This window comes from Oreochromis aureus, linkage group 3 (assembly GCF_013358895.1).
Source record: "Oreochromis aureus strain Israel breed Guangdong linkage group 3, ZZ_aureus, whole genome shotgun sequence".
In the NCBI taxonomy this organism is placed as follows: Eukaryota; Metazoa; Chordata; class Actinopteri; order Cichliformes; family Cichlidae; genus Oreochromis; species Oreochromis aureus.
Window position 1 is genome coordinate 82,261,877 of NC_052944.1, and position 12,341 is coordinate 82,274,217.

The 12,341-nt window shown below is 41.6% G+C and overlaps 1 protein-coding gene across 1 annotated transcript; it reads left to right on the forward strand.

Moving 5' to 3' along the window:
* Nucleotides 1–4,789: 4,789 nt before the first annotated feature.
* LOC120438336 lies at nucleotides 4,790–5,614 on the forward strand (the record flags this gene model as incomplete). Its single annotated transcript, XM_039608760.1, has 1 exon — nucleotides 4,790–5,614. A coding segment is annotated over one exon (825 nt), but the record flags the coding sequence as incomplete, so codon positions are not given.
* Nucleotides 5,615–12,341: the final 6,727 nt, after the last annotated feature.

Genomic DNA, 12,341 nt, shown 5'->3' on the forward strand with positions numbered 1-12,341 from the left:
TTGGGTAAAAACATTTTTGAATATTAAAATACAAACATTTTTAACATACAATTTGCAAATTAGCCAATGCAAAACTTTATCTGCCTATTAAAAAAAGAAGATAATCTTATTACAAACTGGTGTTTGATTTTGAAACAGGAAATAAGTGGGAAAACAACTGAAAAGACTAACATTTGAATGAAACCTGAAAGCAAGTAAATACTTTCTATGCTGCCTTATAGTAAACTTTGGTAATATTGATGTATAAAGATCAACACTCGCTGATGATGAAATACAGTCAGCTGGCATGGTGACACTGCCAGTATTAACCTGCAGGGCTGGACTGGGACAAAAAAACTGGGCATTTTGACTAGAGACTGGCCCACCAGGTATTAAAGCCCTAAAGCCCTTGAATGAAAACTAATGCTGTTGTGACAGTGATATATGATTGATTTCTATACATTTTACGTCAGATAAAAATATTGTTCGCAAGATTCAGATAATTATTTAATAAAAGCTAGATATTTTAAATGAGAGAAAGAAAGAAAAGTATTTCTTTGCGCCCCTGGTGTTTTTTGTCTCTCAGAAACAGTTCATAACTTCAACTCCTCCATGTCACCTAAAAGGTAAACCTGTTTTTCCATCACCTGTTCAGCTCTAATAATTCAGTAAGGACATCTCCCGGTTTCATCTTCATGTTTCCCTCTCACCAGATAACCAAACCGATATCATGACCAGCAGCTTTTACAGCTGTGGCTCCAGCAAACATCAGCTGATACTAGAAAGTAATATTAAATGAATTCTAACAACAGCTGATCAAGCTTAAACCTGCTGCTGTTGTTTAACACGACATTGGCTGGTTTCTTCTTTCTGGCGCAAAGTGGGCAATAAACAAACAAGAGAGCTGATCAGCTGATCATTGATCAGTTTCATGATTGAAGTAGAAACAGGAGAGAGAGGGGAGAGAATGAGAGAAGAAGAGGTAGCTGTGCAGCAAACAGAATAACTCCAACTTTGTGTCTTTTTCATTGTAGCTGAATTACGAGACAAACTGTTCCTTTTCACCTCAATACGAAACGCATGATATTTTCTCTGAATACCAGACGATTCTCTTTTTTACGGGACGGTTGGCAACTCTAATAATGAACCTTATGAACAAAATAAAGTTCAACATCATTAACATCATAGCACCCACCCAGTTGTACAGAAACTCGGTCATGCTAGCTAGTACACAGTACGGAAAAAGTCAGCATAACAAAAACTAAACTCCACCTTAACTTGGTTTATATCTGACCCAGAAGACTGCAGGTCATAACTTCTTACCTGAAGTTCAGTTCAAACTCTCTCTGCAAAGGTTTCTATCAATAAATCTCAGAGAGACACATTTACCATCAGGCACTGAGCTACTACTAAAGATACTGTTACTGTGCCACGTGCATATCTTTGGAAATAATGAATTAGGTGGCAAAATTTGAGAATTAAAATCAGACTGTCTCCACATTGGGTGAGTGCCCAGTATTTGTTTGTGTGTGCATGAGGGTGGGAATGCCTGTTTGTGTCTGTACGTCTGTATCTATGGCTGTATCCCAATTCAGGGTCTGCAGCCTTAACGGTCCACAAAGGCTGCGTACTCAAAGACCGCTAAGGCCGGAAGTGCGAGGCTTGTGAAATGGGACGGTCTAGCCTCCCTCAGGCATCAGTGCGTTGGTGGTTCTTGGTGTCTGGAGCTAGGCTGGCCTAACCCCCTTAACGGTCCACCATGTACAAGCACAGGTGAGCCCATAAATGGCAGGAAGTAAACATTCCTTACTAAATAAGGAAACCAGAACCTTTTCATGGAAGGTACCTGCAGTTTAAGATAAGGTTTACAAATTTAAGTACAACAATGACAACTTTTATCAAAATCACTCCAAGAACTACAGATCAACTTACCTCAAAATATATAAAGCATATAAACAATTACAGCAACATGATACAACAAACACAGCAGTACTACTAATGCTAAATACTCAAAGCTTCATAGAACTGAAACAAACATTTATTTGCTGATACATACTTTAGGTTTCTGAATATTAAACTTGTTGCTGCCTTTCACAGTGTGTAACCTGAAGGCCCTGAGTACTTTCTCCCACACTGAAAACACTGGAATGATAAATTTATATTAACATTACCTAATAAGACTGATTCAGGACAGACAATTAATTATTTTAAACTTTTCTAGCAGTCTTTTACAAACAGGGAACAGTCTGTCTATTCTCTCCATCTGTCAGCTGCTGCTGGCTCTTCCTCCTCCTCTTCCTCACACACTGCTGAGTTTGTCCTGGTGGATCATCAGGGGTGCAAAGCCTTTATTCTTACAAGCCGGATGTGTCCGATGGTGCCCCGACCGGCGATCTGTGTGTATGTGTGTGTTTGTTCTCTCTCTCTCGCTCCGTTTTTCTCTCTGGCTTCACTGCAATTGTTACGCGGTTGCGTAGCAACGGGAGATCTCCGACCCGGAAGTGCTGCCACTCTGAGCTGTCCCACCTGCGACTGATTCCTCGCCAGCTGCTGCCAATCATCCACCATCGTTGGCAGAGCTATTTAATGGTGTGGCTGAGTGACAGACAGCCCTGGAGTATTCCACCAAGCCTGGTAGTGACTCAAGCTCAGAGAATGTAAGATAGCGAAGGAAGTCTAATCGCGTCTGTTTGCCTTTTTTGCACTAAACGAACGAGACGGAGAGACGGGAGGAGAGATGTCACTATTCACAAGAGTTGTGTGGACATACGAGGGGAGCACTGAAGGGACTTTGCACTGTGGATAACTGTGGAGTGGCTTCACTCTAAATAAAGACACTGTTCAACTTTAACGAGAGGTCCGCGTCTGGGTTCACTAACTCACCACCCTTAACAGGAGGACTTGTAAGAATGAATGATGCTGCGAAGCATGAAAATGCCATTGGGTCTGCAGTGGTGGTTTACAGGTATCAATTCTTTTCAAATGTATTTTTTAGAAAAATCAATAAAAATAAAAAGTGCATGCAAACCAGTAAACAAATTAAAACAAACAAGTACTGTTGAGAAACTATAATACAAAAATTACAATTAAAATGGTGAATATATAACTAATATGTAAACAACTTAACAATCCCCCAAAGTCACGTCACATGACAGCGTAACACCTAAACACAAGAGGGGGGAGGAGGAGCAAAGTCTGCCTGCTTTTCGCTGACACGGAAGCAGCGAATCCGGCGACCTGGCTGTTTCGTCTTTGCCGAATGCACAGCATTGCAAACAAGAGCAGTAAGTAAAGGATCAATTTCACCAGGCTAGAATCAATCTGATACCGATGCCGAATTGGTATCAATTAATAACGTGATAATTAATGTGATATTGATTCATTAAATCCTGAATCGATTTCTAAATATAAATGTATTTTGCCAGAAACGCAGGGAGCTCACAAAACTATTTCAATAACCACTAGGTGGCGCTATCACTTGGTGTTCGCTCGCTCTCTGGTATAGTATCACGTTGAGGGTGAGATGGTTGTCCTGACCCACTGGTGTCAAGACAACCATCTCACCCTCAACGTCGCAAAGACAAAGGAGCTGATAGTGGACTTCCGGAGGTGCAGAGGAGTACACACCCCCATCACCATCAACGGCGCCGCTGTGGAGAGAGTGAGCAGCTTCCGCTTCCTTGGTGTACATCTGGCTGAGGATCTTACGTGGTCAGTACACATAAACAAGACAGTGAAGAAGGCGCAGCAGCGCCTCTTCTTTCTCAGGAGACTGAAAAGATTCGGCATGAGCCCCCGCATCCTCAGGACCTTCTATCGCTGTGCCATTGAGAGCATCCTCACTGGATGCATCACCACCTGGTATGGCAACACCACCGCTTACAACCGCAAAGCTCTCCAGAGAGTAGTGCGGTGTGCTGAACGGATAATTGGAGGTGAGCTTCCCTCCTCCAAGACATCTACAGGAAGCGGTGCCTGAGGAAAGCGGGAGGATCATCAAGGACTCCAGTCACCCCAGCCATAAACTCTTCAGACTACTTCCATCAGGAAGGAGGTTCTGCAGCATCCTGTCCCGTACCAGCAGACTGAGAGACAGCTTTTTCCACCAGGCCATCAGACTGCTGAACACGTCATAGACACCTCACCCTCACTACTGGAACTTCAACATTATGCACTCCATACTGTACATTAATGCCACTGTTTTGCACATACCTACCTCTGTATATTTTATATTTTATATATCTTATTTTATTGTTTACTCTATTTCATTTGTAAAACATGTATATACACACTCACACACACACACACACACACACACACACGTAGAAAAACATATTTAGTACACACATTCAGTAATGTATATACCTTTATATATGGTACATATATTTATTACTTTTAGATTAACCATTTTATATTTTGCTTGTTGCACGTTATTGTATTTTGCACAACTCTGTTGCTTGTGAAGCTTGCACACAAGAATTTCACTCGCATGTACTGTACCAGTGTACCTGCACATGTGATGTGACAATAAAGGTGATTTGATTTGATTTGATTTGACTTCCTGTTCCTGCTCAAACACAGTGGTGTTTCTGAGTAGCTTTTCTGCTTAGCAATTTAATTTAAATCTTTTGATACATCCCTTTTTCATAGTATAATCTTAACGTGCTTCATCTGAATCACCCTTTCTGTGTGCTCACTGCCTAATTTATAGCCAAAGTATTCACTCACTGTCTCTGTACTGTTTCGCTAGCTTAGCTTAGCTCGTAGCTGACTCGTTAGCACCATGGCTACTTCACCTGTCCCTCCTGCACTTTCCTGCTCATTGTGTCAGATGTTTAGTTACTCCTCGGCCTCCTTTAGCAGTAATGATACCTGTAACAAATGTAGCATATTTGCAGCTCTGGAGGCCAGGATTACTGAATTGGAGACTCGGCTTCGCACCCTTCATTCACCCGTAGCTAGCCCGGCCCCTGTAGCTGGTGCAGCCGAAGATAGCGTAGGCCCCGCTAGCTGTTCCCCGGCAGACCCCAAGCAGCTGGGGAAAGAGGGCGGCTGGATGACGGTGAGGAGGAAGCATAGTCTTAAACTGAAGCCCCAGGTACACCACCAACCTGTTCATGTGTCTAACCATTTTTCCCCACTCGGCGACACACCCGCCGGGGGTCAAACTCTGGTAATTGGCGATTCTGTTCTCAGACATGTGAAGCTAGAGACACCGGCAACCATAGTCAATTGCCTTCCAGGGGCCAGAGCAGGCGACATTGAAGGAAATTTAAAACTGCTGGCTAAGGGTAAACGTAAATACAGTAAGATCATAATTCACGTCGGCAGTAATGACACCCGGTTACGCCAATCGGAGGTCACTAAAATCAATATTGAATCGGTGTGTAACTTTGCCAAAACAATGTCGGACTCTGTAGTTTTCTCTGGTCCCCTCCCCAATCAGACCAGGAGTGACATGTTTAGCCGCATGTTCTCCTTAAATTGCTGGCTGTCTGAGTGGTGTCCCAGAAACGATGTGGGCTTCATAGATAATTGGCAAATCTTCTGGAGAAAACCTGGTCTTGTTAGGAGAGACGGCATCCATCCCACTTTGGATGGAGCAGCTCTCATTTCTAGAAATATGGACCAATTTATTAAACTGCCCAAAATATGACTATCCAGAGTTGGGAGCAGGAATATGGGCAGAAATCTGTGCCATCAGAAACTGAATTTGAATAAGTTAAATTTGAATTTGAATTACTCGGATTGAATCTGAATTGTAACTTGAATGAAAGCTTTTGAAAACTGAATTTGAATTAGTTTAATTTGAAATTGAATTTATGGTTTGAAAATGAATTGATTTGCTTTGAAACTGCATTTTATCCTTTAAAAATTCAGCTCTCGAATAATTTCAGATTCACTTCTCACCATTCAGTTTCAGTTCTACAATTCAATTTCAGTTCCAAAATTCAGTTTTTTGGGACTTACATCCGGTTCCGGTTCAAGCGCAGATTAATAGAACTACAGACTGATAGCGTTACTGACGGGAATCTATAGCGTCTTGAGCTGAATTAAGACTTCAGAAGTCATTCGTCATGTCGAATGACCAGCGGATAAACTCTCAGGTTGGTAATAAATGTATTACATGTATAAGAACAAGCGTCGTGTTAACAAATGATAGCCGTACAGTAACCTTTATGCTTATTGTAGCTGCTAGCTAAAAAGGCTAATTTAGCGTAGTTTGCCCTGATTTCAGCTTTGACAAACAAATATGATAGACTGTTTCTAGTAGAATTCCAAAGTTGTCATCTTGTACCCTGTCAGAGCCCTGTATGCTTGCAGAGACCCCTAGAGTAGGGAAACATGCAAAACGCTGTCCAAACCTTTGTATTTGAGCTTTATTTATGTCTTACACAGCATCCCAACTCTTTAGCGAACTTAATAACTTTAGCTAAAGTGAATAGTTAGTCTTATTCATTAGTGCAGCGTTACTGGATCACCTCCGTTTGAAGTAATATAATATGATATACAACTATCACTGAAACAGCAAACTTTGTAAATAAACAACACTTCTCATTCTCTAAACGTTTGGCCACAGCTGTAGATTACACTATCAGTGCTTGTTCACTCTTGACAATAATTACATTTCTAAATTCTCTTTGTGCATTTACAGGTAAACAATATCTAATATTTTATCTAAATGACTGCTTTGTCTTTGAAAAGGTGAAGAGCCTGAGGCCGGTGACACTCCAGTTCTACTCTAAGTACATCCTTACAGTGGCTCACAGGACAAGGCGACATTCCTGTCCTGCCAGAAGAGAAACTTCAGAGTCTTCATGAAGTTCAACCACACCTGTCATATTCCATATGACAGAGGTCTCAAACTCCATTCCTCGAAGGTCGGTGTCATGCAACTTTTCCATGCCCTCGAGGACTGGAGTTTGAGACCCCTGCTGTATGGTGTTCATGCAGTTTTCTACCCCACAGTTACAGCATGTCTGACTGCCTGTTCAGCATATGCAAAAATATATGATGAGTTTAAGCATGTGATGACTAAGGCCTTCCATTATGGTGTTTGTCATCACATGTCACAGACATCTGGATGATCATTTGGAATAAACAAAAAAACAAAAAACTTGTTACTTCATCTTTTATCTTTATTATTATTATTGTTCTTATTTTACATTTTTCATTGTTAGGCATTGGGTTTATTTGTAGTGGTCCTTTCCAGCTTCTTTCCCTCTTCCATGTTACTGTGTCAGCTTGTCAGCATCTATTTGGGGTTGGGAGTGGAACAGGAAGTAAGGAACAAAGTGCCATTTAAACCAGGAGAGGTTCTTATATTTCAGAAGAAGGGATTAATTCAAAAGAAATGACCTCAATGCCATATTTTATTTAGGAACCCTAGAGAGCACTTTGCAAAATAACACATTCTTATAATTTCACCCTCAGATGAGCCAAGCTATGACTGTCAGGGAAGGTGATGTAGGTACAGAGCGTGTGAGAGTGGTTAAGTTAATGTCTCTTGTCTAGATGAAGGCACAGGAGGGATCAATGGCACGGCGTAGAGATTCAGTATCTTCAGTCTTCAGTGGACACTCCATTTCTGGCACAAAACACCTGTAAAAGATGGTCGATTTAGGAGGTGACCCGACAACTTCAGCCTGTCAAACATAGCAATGGAGCAGTATGTTTAAAAAAAAAAAAAAATTAATTAAGCATGCACTCAGTACCCTAAGAATTATTATGATAGTTAAACACAGTGATAGTCACATATCATATCACTTCAAACGGAGGTGATCCAGTAATGCTGCACTAATGAATTAGACTAACTATTCACTTTAGCTAAAGTTATTAAGTTCGCTAAAGAGTTGGGATGCTGTGTAAGACATAAATAAAGCTCAAATACAAAGGTTTGGACAGCGTTTTGCATGTTTCCCTACTCTAGGGGTCTCTGCAAGCATACAGGGCTCTGAGAGGGTACAAGATGACAACTTTGGAATTCTACTAGAAACAGTCTATCATATTTGTTTGTCAAAGCTGAAATCAGGGCAAACTACGCTAAATTAGCCTTTTTAGCTAGCAGCTACAATAAGCATAAAGTTTACTGTACGGCTATCATTTGTTAACACGACGCTTGTTCTTATACATGTAATACATTTATTACCAACCTGAGAGTTTATCCGCTGGTCATTCGACATGACGAATGACTTCTGAAGTCTTAATTCAGCTCAAGACGCTATAGATTCCCGTCAGTAACGCTATCAGTCTGTAGTTCTATTAATCTGCGCTTGAACCGAACCGGATGTAAGTCCCAAAAACTGAATTTTGGAACTGAAATTGAATTGTAGAACTGAAACTGAATGGTGAGAAGTGAATCTGAAATTATTCGAGAGCTGAATTTTTAAAGGATAAAATGCAGTTTCAAAGCAAATCAATTCATTTTCAAACCGTAAATTCAATTTCAAATTAAACTAATTCAAATTCAGTTTTCAAAAGCTTTCATTCAAGTTACAATTCAGATTCAATCCGAGTAATTCAAATTCAAATTTAACTTATTCAAATTCAGTTTCTGATGGCACAAATTTCTGCCCATACAGGAAGCAGAGTTGCAGTCTTACACGCCTCTCTGCAGCTTCTCTCCTCCTGCTACCCCCCCAAAAACCCATCTCCATTGAGACTGTGTCAGCTCCCAAAATGACAAAAAACAAACCAAAAACCAGCAACAAACAACTTAAACATAGAAAATCACAAAGAAAGAACAATACAGTATCCACATCTGAACCAAAGAGTAAAACAGTGAAATGTGGATTATTAAATATTAGGTCTCTCTCCTCCAAGTCTCTGTTAGTACATGACTTAATAACTGATCAACAAATCGATTTACTCTGCCTTACAGAAACCTGGTTGCAGCAGGATGATTATGTTAGTTTAAATGAATCAACACCCCCGAGTCATTCTCACTACCAGAAACCTCGAAGCACAGGCCGAGGGGGCGGTGTGGCAGCAATTTTTCACACCAGCCTATTAATTAACCAAAGACCAAGACAGACTTTTAATTCATTTGAAAGCCTGATGCTTAACCTTGTCCACCCCAGCTGTAAAACTCAGAAACCAGTCTTACTTGTTATCATATATCGTCCACCTGGGCCTTACACAGAGTTTCTCTCTGATTTCTCAGACTTTTATCTGATTTAGTGCTCAGCTCAGATAAAATAATTATTGTGGGTGATTTTAACATCCATGTAGATGCTAAAATGACAGCCTCAACATCGCATTTAATCTGTTATTAGACTCAATTGGCTTCTCTCAAAATGTAAAAGAACCCACCCACCACTTTAATCACACTCTAGATCTCATTTTAACATATGGCATAGAAACTGAACATTTAACAGTGTTTCCTGAAAACCCTCTGCTGTCTGATCATTTCTTGATAACATTTACATTTACAATAATTGATTACACAGCAATGGAGGGTAGACTTTATCAAAGTAGATGTCTTTCTGAAAGTGCTGTAACTAAGTTTAAGAATATAATCCACCCACTGTTATCATCTTCAATGCCCTGTACCAACATAGAGCAGAGCAGCTATCTGAACGCTACTCCAACAGAGGTCGATTATCTTGTTAATAATTTTACCTTCTCACTCTGGATACTGCTCCTGTGAAAACTAAGGCCTCAAATCCAAAGTCCCTGACTCCGTGGTATAATTCTCAAACACGTAGCCTAAAGCAGATAACTCGTAAGCTGGAGAGGAAATGGCGTGTCACACATTTAGAGGATCATCATTTAGCCTGGAGAAATAGTTTGCTGCTTTATAAGAAAGCCCTCCATAAAGCCAGAACATCTTACTATTCGTCACTGATTGAAGAAAATAAGAACAACCCCAGGTTTCTCTTCAGCACTGTAGCCAGGCTGACAAAAGTCAGAGCTCTACTGAGCCAACCATCCCTTTAACGTTAACTAGTAATGACTTCATGAACTTCTTCACAAATAAAATTTTTATCATTAGAGAAAAAATTACCAATAATCATCCCACAGATGTAATATTATCTACAGCTACTTTTAGTACCATCGATGTTAAGTTAGACTCTTTTTCTCCAATTGATCTTTCTGAGTTAACTTCAATAATTAATTCCTCCAAACCATCAACGTGTCTTTTAGACCCCGTTCCTACAAAACTGCTCAAAGAAGTCCTGCCATTAATTAATTCTTCGATCTTAAGTATGATCAACCTATCTCTAATAATCGGCTATGTACCACAGGCCTTCAAGCTGGCTGTAGTTAAACCAGATTCTTACTCTGGATGGCATTACCTTGGCCTCCAGTAATGCTGTGAGGAACCTTGGAGTCATTTTTGACCAGGACATGTCCTTTAACGCACATATTAAACAAATATGTAAGACTGCTTTCTTCCATTTGTGCAACATCTCTAAAATTAGAAATATCCTGTCTCAGAGTGATGCTGAAAAACTAGTTCATGCCTTCATTACTTCCAGGCTGGACTACTGTAATTCTTTATTATCAGGATGTCCTAAAAACTCCTGAAAAGTCTTCAGCTAATCCACAATGCTGCAGCAAGAGTACTGACAGGGACTAGGAAGAGAGAACATATTTCTCCTGTTTTGGCTTCCTTCATTGGCTTCCTGTTAAATCCAGAATTGAATTCAAAATCCTGCTCCTCACATACAAGGTCTTAAATAATCAGGCCCCATCTTATCTTAATGACCTTGTGGTACCATATCACCCTATTAGAGCACTTCGCTCTCGCTCTGCAGGCCTACTTGTTGTTCCTAGAGTATTTAAAAGTAGAATGGGAGGGAGAGCCTTCAGTTTTCAGGCCCCTCTTCTGTGGAACCAGCTTCCAGTTTGGATTCGGGAGACAGACACTATCTCTACTTTCAAGATTAAGCTTAAAACTTTCCTTTTTGCTAAAGCATATAGTTAGGGCTGGACCAGGTGACCCTGAATCCTCCCTTAGTTATGCTGCAATAGACGTAGGCTGCCGGGGATTCTCATGATGCATTGAGTTTTTGCTTTCCAGCCACTCACTATGTGTTAATAGACCTCTCTGCATCGAATCATATCTGTTATTAATTTCTGTCTCTCTTCCACAGCATGTCTTTCATCCTGTTTTCCTTCTTCTTCACCCCAACCGGTCGCAGCAGATGGCCGCCCCTCCCTGAGCCTGGTTCTGCCGGAGGTGTCTTCCTGTTAAAGGGAGTTTTCCTTCCCACTGTCGCCAAAGTGCTTGCTCATAGGGGTCATATGATATGATTGTTGGGGTTTTCTCTGTATTTATTATTGTGCGATCTATTGTACAATATAAAGCGCCTTGAGGCGACTTTTGTTGTGATTTGGCGCTATATAAATAAAATTGAATTGAATTGAATTGAATAAACAGCTAAAACAATAAATGAGAGCAGGTGAACAGATTTGACACAAAGACATGAACACAAAGCGCGGACCCGATGCATCAGTGACCTGTCGTCTTTCTCACCCGATGGCACGAACAAAGACACGCAGTCGGGGCAGAAAGTCAACATCTCACTGATTCTGAGCTACAGCTTTTGTTCCTCTCCGACCAAAAGAAAGCTTCATTTTTGCTGTTTAATACAATTTTTAAAATTATGCCAAATTGAAAAACGCTTAGCTTGCTGTTTTTCTGTGTTTTATCCTCAGTTACTTTGAAACAGTTATCCATCCATCCATCCATCCATCTTCATCCGCTTTATCCGAGGCTGGGTCACAGGGGCAACAGCCTAAGCAGAGAGACCCAGACCTCCCTCTCCCCAGCCACCTCCTCCAGCTTAGCCGGGGGAATACCAAGGCGTTCCCAGGCCAGCCGAGAGATATAATCTCTCCAGCGTGTCCTGGGTCTGCCCCGGGGCCTCCTCCCGGTGGGACATGCCCGGAACACCTCACCCAGGAGGCACCCAGGAGGCATCCTTGTCAGATGCCCGAACCACCTCAACTGGCTCCTTTCGATGTGGAGCAGCAGCGGCTCTACTCTGAGCCCCTCCCTGATGGCCGAACTTCTCACCCTATCTCTAAGGGACAGGCCAGCCACCCTTCGGAGGAAGCTCATTTCCGCCGCTTGTATCCGCGATCTTTCGGTCACTACCCACAGCTCGTGGCCATAGGTGAGGGTAGGGACGTAGATCGACCGGTAAATTGAGAGCTTCGCTTTTACACTCAGCTCCCTCTTCACCACGACGGACCGGTGCAGCATCTGCATTACTGCAGCTGCAGCCCCAATCCGTCTGTTGATCTCTGGCTCCCTTCTCCCATCACTCGCGAACAAGACCCCGAGATACTGGAACTCCTCCACTTGGGGCAGGAACTCATCCCTGACCCAGAGTGGGCACTCCACCCTTTTC